This window comes from Camelus bactrianus, chromosome 1 (assembly GCF_048773025.1).
Source record: "Camelus bactrianus isolate YW-2024 breed Bactrian camel chromosome 1, ASM4877302v1, whole genome shotgun sequence".
Taxonomy (NCBI): domain Eukaryota; kingdom Metazoa; phylum Chordata; class Mammalia; order Artiodactyla; family Camelidae; genus Camelus; species Camelus bactrianus.
Genome location: NC_133539.1, coordinates 39,390,800 through 39,414,044, shown reverse-complemented (window position 1 = coordinate 39,414,044; position 23,245 = coordinate 39,390,800). Strand labels below are relative to the sequence as shown.

Here is a 23,245-nt window from a genome sequence, read left to right as displayed (position 1 = left end):
ATGTAATGATTTGATACAGGTATATATTGTGAAGTGATTGTGATTGCGACATGACTTTAATTACCTACCTTCCATAATTACCCTTTTTTGGGTGTGTGGTGTGAACTTTCAGTATTTACTCTTTCAGCAGATTTCAAGTGTATAAAACAGTATTGTCAACTATAACTATAGTTGTATTGTCATAACTGGGAGTTTTTACCGTTTGACCAACATCGCGCCATTTCCCCGGTCCTCAGCCCTTGACTACCACCATCCTACTCTGTGTCTATAAGTTGGTTTTTTTTTTTAAGATTTAGCATGTCCTCAAAGTTCATCCATATTGTTTCAAATGGCAGGATTTCGTTCTTTTTATGGCTGAATAAGATTCCATTGTGTGTGCGTGCATCACATGCTCTACATCTGTTCATTCCACCACGGACAGTTAGGTTGTTTTTTGTTTCGACTATTGTGAATAATGCTGTAGTGAACTTGCGGGTGCAGGTTTCTCTTCAAGATAATAATTTCATTTTCTTAGGATGTATAACCAGAAATGAGATTGCTGGATTATATGGTAGTCCTGTTTTAACTTTTGGAAAACCTTCATGCTGTATTTTAGTGACTGTACCAATTTACGTTCCTACCAATAGTACATGAGGGTTCCTTTTTCTTCAGATCATTGCAAACACTCATCTCTTGTCTCCTTGATGATAGCTCTTATAACAGATGTGAGATGATATTTCAGTACGGTTTTGATTTGTATTTCCTTGATGATTAGTAATGTTGAGCTTTTTTCTTCCACCTTATATATATATCTTCTTTGGAAAAGTGTCTATTAATGTTCTCTGCTCACTTTAAATAGAATTATTATTATTATTCTATTGAGTTTCTTATATATTTTGGATATTAACCCCTTTTCAAATACATGTATTGTCAATATTTTCTCTCATTCCTTAGGTTGCGTTTTCATTTTGGTAATGGTTTCCTCTGCTGTGCAGAGTATTTTTAGTTTGATGTAGTCCCACTTGTTTATTTTCGCTTTTTTTTTTTTTTTTAACTTTTGCTCGGGTGTCAAATCCAAAAAACAATCATTGCCAAGACCAATGTCAAGAAGCTTTTCCCCTATGTTTTCTTCTGTGAGTTTTATGGACTTACATTTAAGTATTCAGTCCATTTTGAGATTATTTTTGTGAGTGGTGTAAGATCAATGTCCAATTTCATTCTCTTGCATGTGAATATCCAATTTTCCCACCACCATTTATGGAGAGACTGTCTTTTTCCTGTTGTGTATTCTTGGTGCCCTTGTTAAAGATTAGTTGACCTTGTATGTGTGGATTTATTTCTGAACTCTCCATTCTGTTCCATTGATGTATGTGTCTGTTTTCATGCCAGTATCATAGTGATTTTTTCCAGTTTTATTGAGATGTATTGACATACAGAACTGTATGTTTCAGGTATACAACATAATGATTTAACTTACATACATTATGAAATGATTATCACAATAAGTTGAGTGAACATACATCATCTCATACAAATACAAAATTAAAGAAATGGAAATTTTTTTTCTTTGATGAGAACTCTTAGGATTTACTCTCTTAACAGCTTTCATATAAAATATATATAAAGTGATATTAATTATACTTATCATGTGTTAATTATATTTATCATGTTGTACATTACATCCTTAGTACTTATTTGTATTATAACTGGGAGTTGGCACCTTTCGACTACCATCATCCAATTCCTCCTCCCCTTCTCACCGTGTGCCTCTGATGACCACAAATATGATCTTTCTATGAGTTTGCATGTTTGTTTTTGAAGTGAAATTGACCTACGACACTATAGTAGTTCCTGGTTCATGACACAGTGATTTAATATTTCTGTATGTTTCAAAATAATCACCACTGGAAGTATATATGTCACTATATGAAGATATTACATAGATACTGACTATGTTCCCCACACTGTACTTTGGATACCTGTGACTCAGTTATTTTGAAACTGTAACTTTGTACTGCTTAATCTCCCTCACCTATTTCTTTCCTCCCTGCACGCTCTTCCCCTCTGGCAGCCAGCTGTTTGTTCTCTGTTTTGTTTCTATTTTGTTACGGTTGTTCACGTGTTGTATTTTTTATATTCCACATGTAAGTGAAATCATACAGCATTTGCCTTTCTCTGACTTGTTTCATTAAGCATAATACCCTATAGGTCCTTCCATGTTGTCACAAATGGCAAGATTTCAATCATTTTTAATGGCTAAGTATTTTTCTCTTGAATATGTGTACCACATCTTTTCAATCACTCATCTATTAATGGGCACTTAAGTTGCTTCTGTATATTGACTATTGTAAATAATGCTGCAATCAACATAGGAGTGCATATATCTTTTCTAATTAATGTTTTTGTTTTCCTTGGATAAATGCCAAGGAGTGGAATTTCTGGATCATATGGTAGGTAGTTCTGTCTTTAATTTTTTTAGGAGTCTCCACTCTGTTTTCCATAGTGGCTGCACCGGTTCATATGCTACCAACAGTTTAGGAAGGTTCCTTTTTCTCCACATCCTCGCCAATGCTCATTTTTTTTTCTTTTGGATGATAGCCAAGTGTGAGATGATATCTTACTGTGGTTTTGATTTGCATTTTCCTGATAATTAGTGATGTTGAGCATTTTTCACATGCCTGTTGGTCATTTGTATATCTTTCTTGGAAAAATGTCTGTTCATATTCTCTGCCTATTTTAAAATCAGGTTGCTTGTTTTTGTTGTTGTTATTTTTGATGTTGTGTTGTATGAGCTCTTGCATGTTTTGGGTATTAACCCCTTAGCAGATGTATTATTTGAGAATATATTCTCCCATTCTGTAGGCTGCCATTTCATTTTATTGATAGTTTCCTTTACTGTGCAAAAGCTTTCTAGTCTGATATAGTCCCATTTGTTTATTTTTGCTTATGTTTCCCTTGCCTGAGATAATATACCCAAGAGATATTACTAAGACCAATGTAAAAGAACATACTGCCTATGTTTCCTTCTAAAAGTTTTATGGTTTCATTTTGAATTAATTTTTGTGCATAGTGTGAGAGAGTAGTCCAGTTTGATTCTTTTGCATGTTGCAGTCCAATTTTCCAGCACCGTTTATTGAAGAGGCTGTCTTTTTCCTATTATGTATTCTTGTCTCCTTTGTTGTAGATTAATTGTACATGTAAGTGTGAATTCATTTCTGGTCTCTCTATTCTATTCCATTGATTTGTGTGTCTTTTTTTGTGCCAAGACCATGTTATATTGATGACTGTAGCTTTCTAATAGTCTGAAGTCAGGAAGTGTGATAACCTTCAGCTTTGTTCTTTCTCAAGATTGTTTTAGTTATTCAGGGTCTTTTGGGTTTCCCATCAAATTTTAGAATTTTTTTTTCTAGTTCTGTGAGAAATGCCCTTGGTTATTTGATAGAGATTTCATTGAATCTGTATTTTGCCTTGGATAGTATTATCTTTTTAACAAGTTCTTCTAGTTGATAAACACAGTGTATCTTTCCATCTGTGTCATGTTCATTTTCTTTCATCAGTGTCTCAAAATTTTCTGAGAACAAGGTTTTTACTTCCCATGCTGATATTTAATCCTACGTATTTTATTCTTTTTGATGTGATTGTAAATGGGATTTATTTCTTGCTTTCTCTTTCTAATAATTTGTAGTTAGTGTGCAGAAATGCAACAGATTTCTGTATATTAATTTTGTGTCTTGCAATTTTGCTGAACTCATTGATGTGTTCTAGTAGTTTTTTGGTAATGTCTTGAGGATTTCCTGTGTATGCTTTCATTTCATCTGCCAGCAGTGACAGTTTTCTTCTTCTTCCTTTCCAATTTGGATTCCTTTTATTTCTTTTTCTTGTCTAATTGTCATTACTGGGACTTCCAATACTATGTTGAATAAAAGTGGCAAAAATGGGTATCCTTGTCTTTATCCTGATCTTAAGGAAATGCTTTCAGCTTTTCTCCATTGAGTGTGATGTTAGCTGTGGTCTTGTCATATATGGCCTTTATTATGTTGAGGTAAGTTGCCTCTATACCCATTTTTCTGAAGAGTTTTATGATAAATGTTGAATTTTCTAAAAAGTTTTTTCTGCATCTATTGAGATGATATGATTCTTTTTAAATTAATTAATGTAGTTTTTGATTGATTTGTGGATATTAAACCATCCTTTCATCCTTGGGATAAATCCCACTTGATCATGGTATATGATTTTTTTTTAATGTACTGTTGAATTTGATATGTTAAAGTTTTTTAAAAAATTTCTTTTTTTATTCTTTTTTTTGTATTGTAATTAGTTTACAATGTATCAATTTCTGGTGTACAGCAAAATGTTGCAGTTGTATATATACATACATATATTTATTTTCATATTTTTCATCATAGGTTGTTGTAAGATATTGAATATAGTTCCCTGTGCTATACAGTATAAACTTGTTGTTTCTATTTTATATATTGTAGTTACTATCTGCAAACCTCGAACTTCCAATTTATCCCTTCCTACCCCTTCCCACCTTGGGAACCCTAAGTTTGTTTTCTATGTCTGAGTCTTTTTTCCATTTTGTAAGTAAGTTCACTTATGTCTTTTGTTTTTAGATTCCACATGTAAGTGATATTATGTGGTATTTTTCTTTCTCTTTCTGGCTTACTTCATTTAGAATGACAATGTCCAGTTCCATCCATATTGCAGCAAATGGCATTCTTTCATTATTTTTAATGGCTGAGTAGTATTCCTGTGTGTGTGTGTGTGTGTGTGTGTGTGTGTGTGTGTGTATACATGCACAGATACACACCATGACTTCCTTATTCAGTCATCTGTCAATGGACATTTAGGTTGATTCTATGTCCTTGTTATTGTAAATAGTGCTGCTATGAATACTGGGGGCGTGTATCTTTTCAAATTGGGTTTTCTCCAGATGTATACCCAGGAGTGGGATTACTGAATCAAAGGGTAAAGCTATTTTTAGTTTTTAAGAAATCTCCATAGTGTTTTCCATAATGGCTGTACCAAATTACATTCCCACCAACAGTGTAGGTGGGTTCCTGTTTTCTCCACATCCTCTCTAGAATTCATTGTGGACTTTTTAATTATGACCATTCTGCCTGGTGTGAGGTGATACCTCATTGTAGTTTTGATTTGCATTTCTCTGATAATTAGTGATGTTGAGCATCTTTTCATGTGCCTATTGGCCATTTGTATGGCTTCATTGGAAAATTACTTGTTTGGGTTTCCTGCCCATTTTTGGACAGTTTTTTGTTATTAAGTTGTATAAACTTTTCGTATATTCTGGAGATTAAGCTCTTACCAATCACATCATTTGTAGATATTTTTTCCATTCCATAGGCCTTTTGTTTTGTTTATAGTCTCCTTTGCTGTGCCAAAGCTTATAAGTTTCATTAGGTCCCATTAGTTTATTTTTGCTTTTATTTCTATTGCATGGATAGACTGCCCCAGGAGAACATTGCTGAGATTTGTGTTAGAGAGTGTTTTGTCTATGTTTTCTTCCAGGAGATTTGTAGTGTCTTATGTTGAGATCTTTAAAGCATTTTGAGTTTATTGTATGTTGTGAGGGAATGTTCTGACTTCATTGATTTATATGCATCCATCCAGCTTTCCCAACACGACTTGCTGAAGAGACTGTCTTTTCTCCATTGTATATTCTGGCCTCGTTTGTTGAAGATTAATTGACTAAACGTGTCTGGATTTATTTCTAAGCTCTCTGTTCTGTTCCATTGATCCACATGTCTCTCTTTGTGCCAGTACCATGCTTTTTGACTACTGTAGCTCTTTAATATAGTCTGAAGTCCAGGAAGATTTTGGCTCCAGCTTTGTCTTTTTTCTTCGGTATTGCTTTGGCAATTCTGGATCTTTTGTGATTCCATATAAATTTTAGGATTATTTGTTCTAGTTCTGTGAAAAATGTCCTGGGTAATTTGATAGGGATTGCATTAAATCTGTAGATTGCCTTGGGCTGTATGACCATTTTAACAATATTGATTCTTCCAATCCAGGAACATGGGATATCTCTCCATTAAAAAAAAATTCTTCTTTAATTTCCTTAATCAGTGTTTTGTAGTTTTTCCATGTATAAGTCTTTCACCTCCTTGTTTAGGTTCCTTCCTAAGTATTGCATTTTGTTTTTTGATGCAATTTTAGAAAGGATTGTTTCTGTGCTTTCCTTTACTGATATTTCATTGTTAGTGTAAATAAATGCAACTGACTTCTGTTTGTTACTCTTGTATCCTGCTAGCTTGCTGAATTATTTTATCAGTTCTAGTAGGTTTTGTGTGGAGCTTTTGGGTTTTCTATGCATAGTATCATGTCATCTGCATATAGTGACAATTGTACCTCTTCTCTTCCGATTTGGATCCATCTTATTTTTATTGTATGATTACTAAGATTAGGATTTCCAATACTATGTTGAATAGAAGTGCTGATAGTGGACATCGTTGTCTTGTTCCAGATTTTAGCAAGAAGGCTTTCAGCTTTTCACTGTTGAGTATTATGTTGACAGTGGGTTTGTCATAAATAGCTTTTATTATGTTGAGATATGTTCCCTCTATACCCACTTTGGTAAGAGTTTTTATTATAAGTGGGTGGTGAAGTTTATCAAATGCTTTTTCTACGTCTATTGAGATGATCATGTGATTTTTGTCCTTTCTTTTGTTGATGTGGTGTATCATATTGATTGATACATATGTTGAACCATTCTTGTGTCCCTGGTATGAATCCAACTTCATCATAGTGTGTGATCTTTTTTATGTGTTGTTGAATTCTGTTTGCTAATATTTTGTTGAGAATTTTTGAATCTATGTTCATCAGCAATATTGGCCTATAATTGTCCGGCTTGTTTCCATATAGTTGTTCATAGTATTCTCTTATGATTTCTTTGTATTTTTGTGGTGGTGTTTGTAATTTCTCCATTTTCTTTTTTTATTTTGTTTGTGTCCTCTCTCTTTTCTTCTTGGGTGAGCCTGGCCAGAGGTTTGTTGATTTTGTTTACTCTTTCAAAAAACCAGTTCTTGTTTTGATTGATTTTTTTCCCATTGTTCTCAAAATTTCTGTTTCATTTATTTCCTCTCTGATCTTTATTATTTCTTTCCTTCTGGTGACTTTGGATTTTGTTTGTTCTTCTTTTTCTATTTTTTTTTAGATGGTAGGCTTGGTTGTTTATTTGAGATTGTTATTTTTTGAGGAAGGCTTTTATCACTATGAACTTCCCTTGTAGTACTCTTTTACTGCATCCCATAGATTGTGTGTGGTTGTGTTTTCATTGTCATTGGTCTCATGGTATTTTTAAATTTTGTCTTTGATTTCATCATAGATCCATTGGTTTTTTAGTAGCATGTTGTTTAGTCTCCATGCAGTCATTTTCTTCTTATTTTTCTTTCTGTGTTTTATTTTTAGTTTCATGCCATTGTGGTCAGAAAAGATGTTTGAAATAATTTCTGTCCTCTTAAGTTTGTTGAGAATTCTTTTGTGTCTTAGTATATGGTATATCCTAGAGAATGTTTCATGTGAAATTGAAAGGAATGTATATTCTGTTTTTTGGAGATGTAGTGTCCTAAAAATATAAATTAAGTCTAACTGTTCCATTGTGCCATGTAGTGTCTCCATTGCCTTACTACTTTTCTGTCTGGAAGTCCTGTCCAGTGATGTTAGTGGGGTGTCAAAGTCTCTTACTATTATTGTATTCCCACTAATTTCTCTCTTTATATTTGTTAGTATTTGTTTTCTCTATTTGGGTACTTCTATATTGGGTGAATATATGTTAGCAAGTGTAGTAGCCTCTTCTTTTATTGTTGCTTTTATCATTATATTGTGTCCTTCTTTATCTTTCTGTATGGCCTTTGTTTTAAAGTCTATTTTGTCTTATATGAGTATTGATACCCCTGCTTTCTTGTCATTTCCATTTGCATGCTATATCTTTTTCTGTTCTCTCACTTTCAATCTATGTGTCCTTTCCCTAAAGTGGGTGTCTTGTATGCAGCATATTGTAGGGTCTTGTTTTATTATCCAGTCTGCCACTCTGTGTTGTTTGTTTGGAGAATTTAGTGCATTGACATTTATGGTTACTATTGATAAATGTGTGTTTATTGCGATTTTATACTTTGTTTTCCAGCTGATTTTGTATTTCTTCTTTGTTCCTTTCTTTGTGTGTGTGATTTGATAATTTTCTTTTGTATTAGCTTTATTTCTTTTCTTTTTGGGCTTTGTGATTCTATTTTATGCTTTTGATTTGTGGTTACCTTGTTTTTTCAAATATGTTTACCCATTTATATATCTCTTTGCTTTAGACTGGTAATCATATAGAGTCAAACTATATAGATAGTCTCAAATCATATAAACTCAAACGGATGTGCTGTTTTATTGAGGATTTTTTGCATTTAGTTCATCAGTGTTATTGACCTGTAATTCTTCATTTTATATGGTATCTTTGTCTGGTTTCAGTATTGGGGTAATTCTGGCCTACGGAATGAGTTTGGAAGCATTTCTTCCCCTGCAATTTTTTTGAAATAGTTTGAGAAGAATAGATGTTAAGTCTTCTCTAAATGTTGGGTAGAATTCACCCAAGAAACCTTCTGATCTGGACTCCTGTTGCTGGGAATTTTTAAATTACTGATTCAATTTCATTACTAGTTATTGCTCTATTCATATTTTTCATAGTTCAGTCCTGGTAGATTGTACATTTCTAGCTTTGTACATTTATTCTTGGTTGTCCATTTGATTGGTATATGATTGTTCATAGTGATTTCTTATGATTTCTATTTCTGTTGTGTTAATTTTAACTTTTCCCTTTTCATTTCTGATTTTATTGATTTTTGCTTTTTTTTCTTTATGACTCTGACTAAGCTTCATCATTTTTGTGTATTTTTTTCAGTGAACCAGGTCTTAATCTCACCGGTCATCTCCATTGTATTTTAGTCTCTATTTCATTTCTTTCTGCTCTGATCTTTATAATTTATTTCCTTCTACTCACTTTGGACTTGTTCGTTCTTTTTCTAATTTCTCTAGGTGTAGGGTTAGGTTGTTTATTTGAGATTTTTCTTGCTTCCTGAGGTAGGTGTGTATGAATATAAATGTTCCTCTAAGCTGCTTTTGCTGCATACCATAGATTTTTGGATCATTGTGTTTTAAATTTCGTTTATATCTAGATGTTTTTCATTTGTTCTTTAATTTTTTTCAGTGACCCTTTGGGTTTTTAGTAGCATATCGTTTAGCCTTTTTTATTTGTGTTTTCTGCAGTTTTTTCATGTAGTTGCTTTGTCATCTCATTGCCTTGTGTGAGGAAAAGATGCTTGATATGATTCTAATTTTCTTAAATATACCAAGGCTATTTTTACTGCCTAGCATGTGATCTATCCAGGAAATGTTTCATGTGCACTTGAGAAGATTGTGTCCTCTACTACTTTTGGATGAGTTGTTTTATATAAATATGTTAGATCCATTTGGTCTAATATGTTGTTTAAGAGCAGTCTTTCCTTATTGATTATTTGTCTGGATGATCTCTACATTGATGTAATTGGAGTGTTGAAGTCCCTTATTATTATGTCATTGTCAATTTATCCCTTTATGTTTGTTAAGATATGCTTCATATATTTAGGTGTTCCTATGTTGTATGTATAAATATGTACAATTGTTATATCTTGTTATATGATTAATGCCTTGGTCATTGTGAAATGTTCTTCTTTCTCTCTTGTTGCAGTCTGTTTTAAAGTCTGTTTTGTCTGGTGCAAGCTTTGCTTCCTTTTCATTTCAATTGGTATAGAGTACCTTTTTCCTATCCCCTCACTTTAATTTTGTGTGTGTCTTTAGATCTACTCATCTTCCTGGTGCAGGACTTTCCAGGAGCCCAATGTGGAACTGAGACTCCTCCCTCTTAGAGACAACCTATGCGATTGCAAATATCCTCCCATGTAAGGGTCACCCACCTAAGGTATGGGTCTTGACTCTACTGCATTTCCTCCTCTTATATCCACTTCAGTGTGCTTCCTTCTTCATATCTTTAGCTTTAGAATATCTTTTTTGCTAGGCTTCTGGCCATTTTCATGAACACTTTATATTTATATGGTTGTAATTTTGGTGTGCCCATGGGATGAGGTGGGTTTTAGAGTCTTCCTATTCCACCATCTTGGCAACCAACTTCTCATGTGTAGATTTGAACTGACAAAAGGTAGAATGAGTTAACTTGAAGCTATATTAATAGGGATTATGCAATTCAAAAGATACAGAGAGAGAAGAATGAAGAAAAATCAACAGAGTATCAGAAAAATGAGGGACGCCACTAAATGCATCAGCATATGCATATAGGAGTACCAGGAAGAGAAGAAAGTGAGAAAGAAGCAGAACAAATACTTTGAAGAAATAATGGGATAAAACTTACCAAATTTATTGCAAAACCATAACTTACATATCCAGGGTGTTTAAGATATTCAAAATATAAAATGCAAGCATATTAATAAAGAAATACATAATAGTAATACTGCTGAAACTCAAAGACAGAAAACCTTGAAAACAGCAAGGGGAAAATCACCCATCAATTATTGGGGAACCCCAAGTAGTTTAACGCTGACTTCTCAGTAGAAACAATTTAGGCTAAAAGCAGTTGGATAACATATTTGTAGTGCTCAGGGAGAAAATAATGTTGTCAAACAAGAATCTCATGTCCAGTAAATCTATATTTCAAAAATAAATACAAATTGAAAATTTACTCAGATAAACACGGACAGAGAATCTGTTGCTAGCAGATGTACCTTATGGGAACATTTAAAGAACATTTAAAGAAAATTTACAAGCTGAAAGCAAGTAGCACAGGAAGTAATTCAAATCCATGCAAAAAGCCAAAGAGCATTAGTAAAATAACTAAGCAATTATAATGGTTTAAATGCCTATTTTTTGGTGGGGGTGGGCAGGGCAGGAGAAGTAATTTGGTTTATTTATTTTTAGAAGAGGTACTGAGGATTGAACCTGGGATTTCATGCATGCTAAGCATGTACTCTACCACTTGAGCTATACCCTTCTCACCTTAAATGCCTGTTTTAATTTTTTTCACATGATTCATTTAAAAACCAATTTGCAAAAAATAATATGTATATAATAAAATCTCAGACTTGTATCATACAGAAATGTAATATGTGTGCAATATATTTACTAATAACTCACAAAGAAGGTTAGTTGTAACAAAATGTATTGGTCTAAGGAAATGTCAACAGATTTGTAAAGTGAAAATTATAATATTGTATATGTCTCAAACATTAATACCTATAATATGTTATAACACTAATACCACAAAATGGAAGAAAGTAAAAAGAGTTATATAGGTGTAACATTTTTATATATTGCTAGAGTTAAGCTAGTATAAATTGGATGCTGATTCTGGTAGGATGTATGTTTAAACCCTAGAGCAATCACAGAAAACTATACAATATAAATGTGATAAGATATAATATGTTATTTAGAAAGAGTGAATTATTAAAGAAATTAAAATGTTACATTAGGAAATACTCACTTAATGAAGCATTAGAAAATTAGATGAACAAAAATACATGAGATATACAGAAAACAATAAGGAAAAAAGCAGTATTTCTCAAAGCAATATTGAGAAAAAATAACAAAGCCAGGGGCATCGCTCTCCCTAATTTCAAACTGTATTACAAAGCTACGGTAATTAAAACAGCATATTGGCATAAAAGAGACACATAAATCAATGGAACTGAATAGAGAGCCCAGAAATAAACCTATGCATATATGTTATAATTAATTTATGATGAAGGAGCCAAGAATATAGAATGGGGAAAGGACAGTTTTTTTTTAATTACTGTCACTGAGAAACCTGGACAGCCACATAGAAGAGAATAAAATTGGAGCACTATTTTGTATCATATAGAAAAATTAACTCTAAGTGAATTAAAGACTTGAACATAGGACCTGACAACACAAAACTCCTAGATGAAAACATAGGTCATCAGCTTCATGACATAAGTCATGGCAAAGATTTTTTAATCTGACACCAAAAGCAAAAGCAACAAAAGTAAAAATAAGCAAGTGGGACTATATCAAATTGAAAAGCTTCTGCATAGCAAAGGAAACCATGAACAAAATGAAAAGGCAACCTACTGAATGGGAGAAGATAATTGAAAATAATATTACTGATAAGGGGCTAAGATCCAAAATATCCAAATATACATATAACTCAATAGCTTAAAAGCGAACAGTCCTTTAAAACAAAGGCCATAATGAAAGACAATGAAGAGCATTATATAATGATAAATGGATCAATACAAGAAGAGGATATTACACTTGTTAGCATAAATGCACCCAGTAATGGATTCTAAATATATAAGACAAATACTAACAGATATAAAGGGAGAAATTCACAATATCATAGTAGTAGGAGGCTTTTAACACCCCATTGACATCAATGGACAGATTATCTAGACAGAAAATAAATAATGCAACAGAGGTCCTAAATGACACAATAGACACATTGGACCTAAATCATATCTATAGGACACTGCATGTAGAAAAGCTGAAAACACATTCATTTCAATTGTGCATGTACCATCCTCTAAGATAGGCCAAATACTAGGTCACAAAACAAGTCTCAACAAGTTTAAGAAGATAAAAATTATTTCAAGCATGTTTTCTGGCCAAAATGTTTTGAAATGAGAAATCACCCACAGAAAGAAAAAACAGGAAAAGAAGAAACAAATGGAGACTAAATGACATGCTACTCAAAAGCCAAACGTTTAATGATGAAATTAAAAGAGAAATCAGAAAATAATTCAAAACAAATGAAAATGAAAACACAGCTTTAAAAAATCTGTGGAGTGCAGTAAAACCAAGTAAGAGGGAAGTTCATAGCAATACAGGCCTTCCAGAATCAAGGAAATCTCATAAACAACCTAACCTACCACCTTAAAGAATTAGAAAGAAAGAATAAACCTGAAAGTGAGCAGAAGGAAGGTAATGATAAAATCAGAAATGAAATAAATAAAATAGAACAGGAAAAAGAATAGAAAAGGTCAGTAAAACTAAGAGCTGTTTTCTGAAAAGAAAACAAAATTAACAAACAATTGTATTCACCAGGTTCACTGAGAAGATGCAGGACCCAAATAAATGAAATAAGAAATTAAAGAGGAGAAGTAACAACTGATACCACAGAAATAAATACAAATTTATTCTCTTACCAAAGCCTGACAAATAAATCATGAGGAAACTCTAAACCAATATGTGTTATGAATATACATGCAAAATTCTAAAAATACTATTAAATCCAGCAACATATAAAAAATGATTATACATAACAACCAAGTGAATTTTATTTCATGAATGCAAGGTGATTTAACCTTCAAAAAAAGGAATCAAATAAAATCATATCAAGAGACAAAAGGACAACTATGTCAGCATCTCCAAAGAGAAAGAAAAATGCTTCACAAAATTTTAACACCCTTCCATTATTAAAAAAAAGAAAAAAAGTAGAAATAGAATAGAACTCATGAATCCTGACAAAAGACGCTTATTAAAAAACTCACAGCTAACATACTCAGTGATAAAAGACAGAAAAGTTTCCTACCAACTTGAGATAAAGATGAGGATATCTGCTCTTGCCATTACTAGTCAACATTGTTGAAATTTCTGTGCAGATCAGCTGGGCAAGATATGGGGTGAAAGGCATTCAGTATGGAGAGGAAGAAGTGAAAAATGTACCTGTTTCTGCAGATAACATAATCTTGTACATAAAAAATCCTAACGAGGCAACTTAAAAAACTGTTAGAACTAATAAACAAGTTGGCAAGCTTGCAGGAAACCAGATTAATATATGTGTATTGATTGTGTTTTGTCTCTTTGCCATGAGCAACCAAAAGAAAATTTTGAAAAGAATCCCCTTTTTGGTAGCATCAAAGAGGAAATACTTAGGAACACATCTAAGAAAAGAAGTACAAAACTTATACTGAAAGCTATAATACATTGTTGAAAGAAATTCAAGGATGTAGAAATAAATGGAAAGACATCTTGTGTTCATGGATCAGAAGACTTGATACTGTTAAAATGACAGTGCACCTCAAATTGATCTACAGATGCAAGGTAATAACTGAAAATCCCAGCTTGCTTCTTTATAGAAACTGTTAAGTTATTCCTATAACTCATAGGGACTCCAGACAGCCAATACAGTCTTGAATAAGAAGAATAAAGCAGTGGAACTCATACTTCTGATTTCAAAACCTGTTTGAAACATACAATAATCAAAACAGTTTGGTACTGGCACAAAGCTCAACATTATAGATCAATGGAAAACAGATGAGGTTCCTGAAATGTACCCTCTAATTATGGGCAGTTGATTTTTTGACAAGAAAGCCAGATAATTTAAATGGGGGAAAGAATAGTCTCTTCAGCAAATTGTCCTGGGGCAATGAGATATCCACATGCAAAAGAGTGATGTTGAACCCCTGCTTCCAAACCTAAACAAAAGTTAACATATATTGTATTAAATTCCTAAAGAGTGAAAGCTAAATCTATAAAACTCTGAAGAAAAACATAGGTGTAAATATTTATGACATTGTATTGTGCAATTGTTGCTTGAATATGACACCAGGAGCACAGGCAATATGTTAAACAAACTAGACTTCTTCAGAATTGAGCCCTTTTTTGCTTCAGAGGCTGCCATCAAGAAAGACAACTAACAGAGTGAGAGAAAATATATGGAAATCATAAAATTGAAAATGAACTTGTATGTAGAAAATAGAAAGGACTCTTACAACTCAGTAATAAAATCACAAATTACCCCATGACAAAAATGGCAAAGGATTCTGAATAGTCATTTCTCCAAAGAAGATGCAGGTCAATAGTTCATGACAAGATGCTCAACATTATTAGCCTAGGAAATCAGTGAAACCCACAGTAGGATACCACTTTACATGAAATATAAAGCTGTCATAAAAAAGGCCAACAGTAGTCACAAGTACTGTTGCTGATGTGGCATAATTGAAAGCCTCACGCACTCATGTTGGGAATGTAAAATGGTGGAGCTACTTTGGAAAACAGTATAGGAGTTTCTGAAAATGGTACAAAAAATTTACTATATCTGTGACCCTGCATTTCCACCCCAAGGTATATACACAAGAGAAATGAAAACATATGTCCATACACAAACATATGAATCTTCAGAGCAGCATTATTCATAATTGAAAAACTGGTTCTAATGTTTGTATTGAAAGGCATAAGACAGAAATATCCAATAAAATACTGAAGAGGAAGAAGAATACAACTGAAGGACTCACATTACTTGAATGCAAGCCTGACTCTAGAACTACAGTAATAAATACATCAGGGAGTTTTAGAACGACTAGACACACAAGGGAACAAAATAGCCCAGAAATGATCCAGACAAACACATCTGATCTTTGACAAAGGAGCAAAGGACAATTCAATGAATAAAGGATGGTCTTTTCATAAATGGTCCTGGAACAATTGGACCTCCATCTGCAATAACCTAGGTGCCAACTCTACACATTTTATTAAATTTAACCCCAAATAGACCATAGATCTAAATGTAAAATGAAATGCTATAAAACTTCGACAGGAAAACATGGAAAATTTATGTAGTCTTCTGGATGATGATGAAATTTAGGTACAAAACAAAAAACAGTCTATGAAAGAAAAAACTAAGTTTAAGTTATAATAAAATTAATGACTTCAACTCTATGAAAGATACTTTTAAAGTATTAACAGACAAACCAAGGACTGTGAGAAAATATTTGCAAAACATTCTGATAAGGGACTTTCATAAAAATATACAAATGCTGAAAAATCAACAAGCAACTCTCCAATTTAAAAAAATGGGCCAAAGATCTGAAGAGGCATCTTACCAAATATGAAGTACAGATGAAAAACAAGCATGTGAAAAGGTATTCAACAATTATTTGTCATTAGAGAATTTTAAATAAAAGCATTAATGTGATACCTAAAAGAATGATTAAAATAGAAAGAAATATCAACCACTGACAGGAATGTAAAACAGCAAAAAATACACACATATCACTCTGCCAGTTGTGTGGGCCTTGAAGCAAAGACAATGCACAAGCAGGTAGCATACCTATTGCCTGTATCATGTTTTTTTTTTTTTTTTTTTAACATTTTTTATTGATTTATAATCATTTTACAATGTTGTGTCAAATTCCAGTGTTCAGCACAATTTTTCAGTTATTCATGGACATATACACACTCATTGTCACATTTTTTTCTCTGTGAGTTATCATAACATTTTGTGTATATTTCTCTGTGCTATACAGTGTAGTCTATTCTACAATTTTGAAATCCCATCTAATACCGTTATCCAATAATAGGGACTAGAGGTTTTTGGAGAAATGTCTGATTCTAGGACTAGAGCAGGAATTATATAAGATGACCCTGGAGCATCTTGTAATGCCAGAGAGTTAAAAACAACAACAACAACAACAACAACAAAAAGCTAAACAAACAAAAACTACCGCATATACACTGTGGATAGGAGTATGTCAAAGGGATACTGGAGCCAAAGGAAACAGCTCCCAATGGTCAAAGCTAGAATGATTTGAGCAAAAAAAAAAAAAAAAAAAAAAAAAAAAATTAAAAAGGTAGTACTTGATTATATCTCAAATAAAAAAATAAATATCCATGCATCTGTAGTAATGTAAATAAATGATTGAACATATAATACATTAGGTGAATAGAAAAATCTGTGCAGAAGAATTCCAACTAATTTAAGTAGATATTTTGCCCCAAGTACGTGGTGCATACATAGCTCCTCTCTACGTGTGGGCTGTGCATACTGACTTCCTGAAATATAAGACACAGGAAAGAGAAGAAAGAGTAACTTTAGAGACGTTTAGAAGTAACTTTTGAAGAAAGAGTGGAGAAACCTGGCAAACAGTCCCTCAGCCTTGTGGTCAAAGTCATCAAGAGTTACAAGTCATAAAGGTAGTATTTACCGCTGAAATAATATGGTGAAAATGACAATTTATCCCTGTGCTCTTCCTTCCAAAACCTCACCTCCGTCTAATCGTATGTAAAACATCAGGGAAATCTCAGCTGAGAGACAGTCTACAAAATGTGCAATTAGTATTCCTCAAAACTTACAAGGATATGAAAACAAAGAATGTTTGAGAAACTGTCAGCTCAGAGAGACCTAAGGAGTAATGACTGAATACAATGTGCTATCCTGAATGGGATTCTGGAGCAGGAGGCTATGAGGTTAAAAAAAAATGGAAATCTGCATAGAGTACAGAGTTCATCATAATGTATCCTTACTGGTTCTTTAAGTATAACTAAGGTACCACACTAATGTAAGATATTAATGATATGGGAAAATGGGTGTGTGATATATGGGAACTCTCTATCTTTGTTATTGTCTACAAATCTAAAACTGTTATAAAATTTAAAAAATGTATTTAAAGAAAAAGGCTTTGAGTTAAAGCTCTTCTTTTCAGAATGAAGCCAGGTGATACACTGGAGGGAAAATAACCATCAGTTTTCCACCTTCAAATATAGTAATTGTTTCAAGCAAAGATTGTGATTAGATGCTCAAAACATTTATGCAAAGTTATTAATGAACAGGAAATTCACATGGTTCAATGTATCACACTACACATGAGATTTTAATTAGCAAGGAAGCAAGTTATCTTTACCGTGGAAATATCTGATAGACATTGCCTTAACCAAGTTATCGAAGTCAGCATCCCCAGTAACAAGACAAATTGATGTTAACAGATCTCATGAAGCAAGAAGGAAAACATATTACACCTATTATTGCTGAAATATTTAATTGGAATTAATCATGAGGGAACGTTATAAAATAGCAGATTGTGGGATATTTTACATGACATGTGACCTGACTATTTGAGAATTTAAATGTCATGAAAGGAAAAAAAATGCAGAAGATCCTTCTTGATTAAAAGAGACTAAATAATAATAAAAACTGAATGTACATAGTGGCTTTTAATTGAATTCTTGATTAAGAAAATAAATCACTATAGAGGCTAATTTTGGCAAAATTGGAAAAAATTGATTGTGAACTTTTTATTATTAGGTGATGTTAAATTTCTTGGTGATAATGATATTCTGATAATGTAAGAAATGTCTTCGTTCTTTTGAGATGTATGTTGAAGTGTTTATAGGGAAACTGCTATTCATCATGTACACGCATACACATGTATACAAATTAAATGGATTAATTGTACTAAATGTATAACAATTTTTAAATCTTAGTTTAAAAAATACATGGATATTTTCTCGGTTTTTCTTTAGGTTTGAAACTTTTCAAAATACATTTGGAGGAAAGTGTCATTAATCCACATCTTTCTTGAATCTCTGCTCCATTCCTCTGCCCACTTAACAGCTTAAATTCTTGAAACTTATCCTCTCATGCCACTTGTTCTTCTTTATGCTATGTTATATATATAGTACAAATTAGTGGTTAAGAACATGGAATCTGGAGCCAGATAGCCTGGGTTTGGTTCCTGAACTTTACCTTAGTATTTCTGTGGGTAAATTATGGAACATCTCTGCCCCTCATATTTTTAGAGTGCAATTATGGGAAATTAAAATAATGCAGCAAAAGTAAAACCAAATAAATGTGCTGAATAGTTGAATGGATGCAGATGAAAAGTTAAAGAGTGAGGATTAATTTAAAATAGATAAAAAACAAATTTCTTGTATATAGCACAGGGAACTATATTCAATATCTTGTAGTAACCTGTAATGAAAAAGAATATGAAAATGAATATATGTATGCATATGTATGATGAAACATTATGCTGTACACCAGAAATTATACTTGATGATGCTTCAATTAAAAAATGAGAGATAAAGCAGGAGATATGTATATTTCAGTTAATATTTATTCATTTGCAAATAAAGCATCTTTTTCAAACAAGCTTAAGCAGTAAGAAGATCTGTTGGATTATAAACCACAGGAATAGTTTATTCCAGTGACTCTGGGTCTGTTTCTCCATGATTCCCTCAGTTATGCCCTTCTTCATGTATTGACTTCATCTCCAGGCTGCTTCCCCTCTAAATGGCAAGATTGACATAGACTGTGCCAGATTTCATATCCACACACCATGAAATTCAGAGGGAGAAACTGCTACCTATTTTGTGGATCTTTTCAAATAAAGGATACATATTTCCCAGAAACTTTCAGAAAATCATTTCTTTTGTCTCATTGGACCCAAATAAATCACACATTCTTCCCTTAACAGACCTCTGGGATTCAGTGTTGCCAGGATTGGGGTGGGTGGTGCAGAAATACTTAACAAAAATTGTGATACCCTTAGAAAAGGGAAACAAAATCTATGCATGCAAGTCTGAAAACTAAAAATATCCAGTAAAATAGAGGGTGGATACAGAATGTGCAACATTTATGTAATTCAGAGCTCCTCCAAATTTTTGGTATCTAAATTCCCTTTTGCTCATAAAATGTCTTAGGACCATAAAGAGTTTTGTTTATGTGGATTAAATCTATCGGTATTTATAATGTTAATGATTAAAACCAAGAAATTAAAATATATGTATTTATGAATTCATTAAAAATAAAAATAATAAGCCTATTACATAATTACTTAATTATATTAACACTTATTGAAGGGAACATTTATTGAATGGCCAACTATGTCAGGTTCCTTATTAAGTATTGGTGATATGAAATCAGTTATGACATGTTTCATACTCACAGGAAGAGATAGATCTTCATTTTATTATCCAACAGTTACAATTTCTTACTTTTTTCTTTGAATGTTGCTTATATCTGTGCACTCCTCTCCTTTTAGAGTATTCTTCAGTTTCAGTTCTCCTTATCTAATACATGAAGAATTGAATTTAGTTTCCTTGCTTCAGGGCTTTCCAATCAATTACTAGATCAGGCTTCTGAAAGATATGTATTTCTTTGTTCCAGGAAGACTTTAGTTTTTGATGCTTCTAAGATAAATTTAGATTTCTTAAGGTGGCATTTAAGAGACTCAGTAACCTGATCTGCTTTTAACTTTTTCCCCCCACATTCACCAACAGCTCTCACTGTTAGGTTTGTCCACTTTCTGACTTTGTGCCATTGTTCCTGTCCCTCATCCCCAACTCCCAGTGCCACACTCATTGCCATAAACATAGACTCTGGTCATACCCATTCCTATTGTTCTCCAAATACCAATTTTATTTTTAAAGGCACAGTTTACTTCTGAGGCTACTTAAGACCTAAATACTCCAGGCTACAAGGACCTCCATTTTCTGAACTCCCAAGCATGTGAGGAAAAAGCAGTATTGATTCAAATTCTAGCTCAGTCTGGATGACCTGGATGAACTTGGGCAAGTTCCTCAATATTTCCAAGTATGAGTCTTTGTTGAAAAGGGTGAAAAATTATGTGTATTAAATTGGTAGGTAATATATATGAAAAGTCTAGATTAGTGCCTAACAGATGGTAGGTTCTGAGTGAATTTTTTCTTTCATACTTGCACATATAAGGATCAATAAACATTTTTTGTTTAGATATTTAAATTTTTACTATATTCTGCCTGATTTATTCTTGAATAGTACTTGCAACTTTTTGCTAGTGCTCAGCATATGTTAGTACTTTTCATTGAAATCAGGTTAATGGTATTTCTAATTCTAGGGATGTCCATATAAATAGAATTATCTTCAAACTACAGAATGATAAATCACCAATGTACAGAGACTTTTTCAGTTTATATATATATATATATTTTTTTTTAAGATTATTTTCCATTGTAGGTTACTACAAAATATTGAATATATTTACCTATGCTGTACAGTAAATCCTGTTGCTTATCTTATTTATGTATAGTAGTTTGTATTTTTTAATCCCATACTCCCAATTTATCCCCCCCTTTCCCTTTTGGTAACTATAAATTTGTTTTCTATTTCTGTGAGTCTGTTTCTGCTTTGTATATAGATTCAGTTGTCATTTTTTTTAGACTCCACATGTAAGTAATATCATACAATACTTGTCTTTCTCTGACTAACTTCACTTAAAATAATATTTTTTAGGTCCATCCATGTTAGTGCAAGTGTCAGTGGCATTTCACTATAAATGGCATTATTTCATTCTTGTTTATGGCTGAGTAATATTCTGTTGTGTGTATGTGTGTGTGTGTGTGTATACACATATAACAATTCTTCTTGGACAAATTGTCTGTTGCTACGAACTTGGGTTGCTTCCATGACTTGGCTATTTTAAGTAGTGCTACTGTGAACATTGGGTTGCATGTATCTTTTGGAATTAGAATTTTCATCTTCTTGGATATATGCCCAGGTAGGATTGCTGAATCATGTATTACCTCTATTAATTATTTAGTAATCTAGTAATTATTTAGTTCACCCATGGTGGAACCTAGTAACTTAGATTTTGTAATACATTTACATTTTAGCAGAATCTCTCCTTTCTGAACTTATTTATTTGACTCATACACCATCATGTTTTAGAAATTTAATACTTTATATGCAAAGTGGCCATCTCCCACTTTCCCAGTATTTCTTGAGTTTGAAAAAGGATCTTTATTAAAATCATTTATCCATAGGAAGTGATACTTGTTTTAGAATATTATGTTATCTTCCTAATTTTTTTCATAACATTTATTACTTCCTTGTTTCTTAGACTGTAAATAAAAGGGTTCAATAAAGGAATCACTAGAGTATAAAAAATAGCAACGGGTATATCTTTATCTTCTTCATTAACTGAATTTGAATTTGGTCGAATGTACATGAAGACAAGAGAACCATAGAATATTGAGACAGAGAGAAAGTGGGATGCACAAGTAGATAAGGCTTTGCCTTTTCCCTCTTTGGATTTCATTTTGAAAATTGTGAAAAGGATGAAAAGGTAAGAGACTATAACTATGGTAATAGTAAAAGTCTGAACTGACCCTGCAAGGATACATATCATCAATTCATTGATATAAGGGTTAACACAGGAGAGTCTGTATAATGGAAGAACATCACAAAAAAAGTGATTGATTTGATGAGACCCACAGAACCTTAACCTAAATAGAAGGCCTATGTGAATTATGGAATGCAGGTTTCCAGCTATGTAGATCCCTGTTGTCATCTGAATGCAGAGTTTCTTTGACATCATGGTGTGGTACTGCAGTGGGTTACATATGGCCACAAAACGATCATAGGCCATTGATGCCAGGAGAAAGCAATCTGCAGTTTCAGCAAGACAGAGAAGATAAAATTGTGCCATGCATTCATAGAGGGAAATCATTCTGTCCTTAGAAAAGAAATTCTGTAACATCTTGGGAGTAATGGCACAGGAACAGCAGGAATCCATCAGAGCAAGGTTACCGAGAAAGATGTACATTGGTGTGTGAAGACGATGCTCCATAAATATCAATGCCACCAGGCCAAGATTCCCCACCATAGTGATAAGATAGATGGTGAGGAACACCAGAAATAGAAGAGTTCTCAGCTCTGGGTGATCTGTAAATCCTACAAGGATAAATTCAGTTGTCAAGGAGTGGTTATTCTCCATCACCTTTTGCTGTCTGTTGAGATAGAAATTATGGACATGTAAGATCTAAATTAGAATATATATAATTTTCCCTTTAAATTTTTCTTTTTACAACAAGAATAGTTTCTCCTCCACGCTTCTCTTCTTGTCTCCTGTGATACAGTAAAAAAACTCTAGGGTACATTTGTTCTCCTAACATGTCAGATTCTATGACCTCAACTCTGTTAACTCAGAATTCACAAGACTATTTTGAGATTCATAAGAAGGATTCTTCCATTGCCTTTATGAATTTATACAAGTATAGTGAATAAATCTAGGGTACTCATATTTGCTTTACTGTTCCTAAATAATGCCAATTTTAGTTTTTATATTAAAGATCCTTAAAATAAATTTTATATCAATTTTCCTACATTCAGTTTTTCATTGAGCATAAAGTTCATATACTCTCCCAGTGGTGTGAATGTTTGAAAATATTATACTACAAATATGTTAAATTTATACCTTAGGAATTTCATGAAGTTGACTAAGGATTAATGAGAGGACTAGTCAGTTTTAAAGAAAGTAAACTCAGAGAGCTAAAGAATTAAATTGATTGATTATTACCTCTTTCATCCCTTTTCTCAGTGTCGTACCCGTTTCTTTAAAGACTAACTTTGTGCATGCCATTATTCCTATTGATTTTTACCATATATTTGGATCCTTTCTTCCTTTATGTAAAGCTTAGTGTATATGTATAATGGTACTTAATA

General features: G+C 32.8%; 1 protein-coding gene across 1 annotated transcript; it reads right to left on the bottom strand.

The window, feature by feature from the left end:
- Positions 1 to 10,932: 10,932 nt before the first annotated feature.
- On the bottom strand, positions 10,933 to 22,843 carry LOC105077933 (olfactory receptor 5K1-like). The gene is made up of 2 exons (XM_010966424.2): positions 21,597 to 22,843; positions 10,933 to 15,052 (listed from the first exon to the last, which is right to left on the bottom strand). The coding sequence occupies exons 1-2, from the start codon at positions 22,515 to 22,517 to the stop codon at positions 14,957 to 14,959; spliced, it is 1,017 nt and encodes a 338-aa protein (XP_010964726.2). The 5' UTR covers positions 22,518 to 22,843; the 3' UTR covers positions 10,933 to 14,956.
- Positions 22,844 to 23,245: the final 402 nt, after the last annotated feature.

Excerpts from the sequence above, each read along its gene's own strand:
- LOC105077933 (XM_010966424.2), bottom strand. The coding sequence starts at position 22,517 with ATGGAGAATAACCACTCCTTGACAACTGAATTTATCCTTGTAGGATTT. Across the intron at positions 15,053-21,596 it reads TTATGAAAAAAATTAGGAAG|TCCTATACTGTTTTCCAAAG; the intron begins ATAACATAATAT and ends ATTTTCAGAAAC.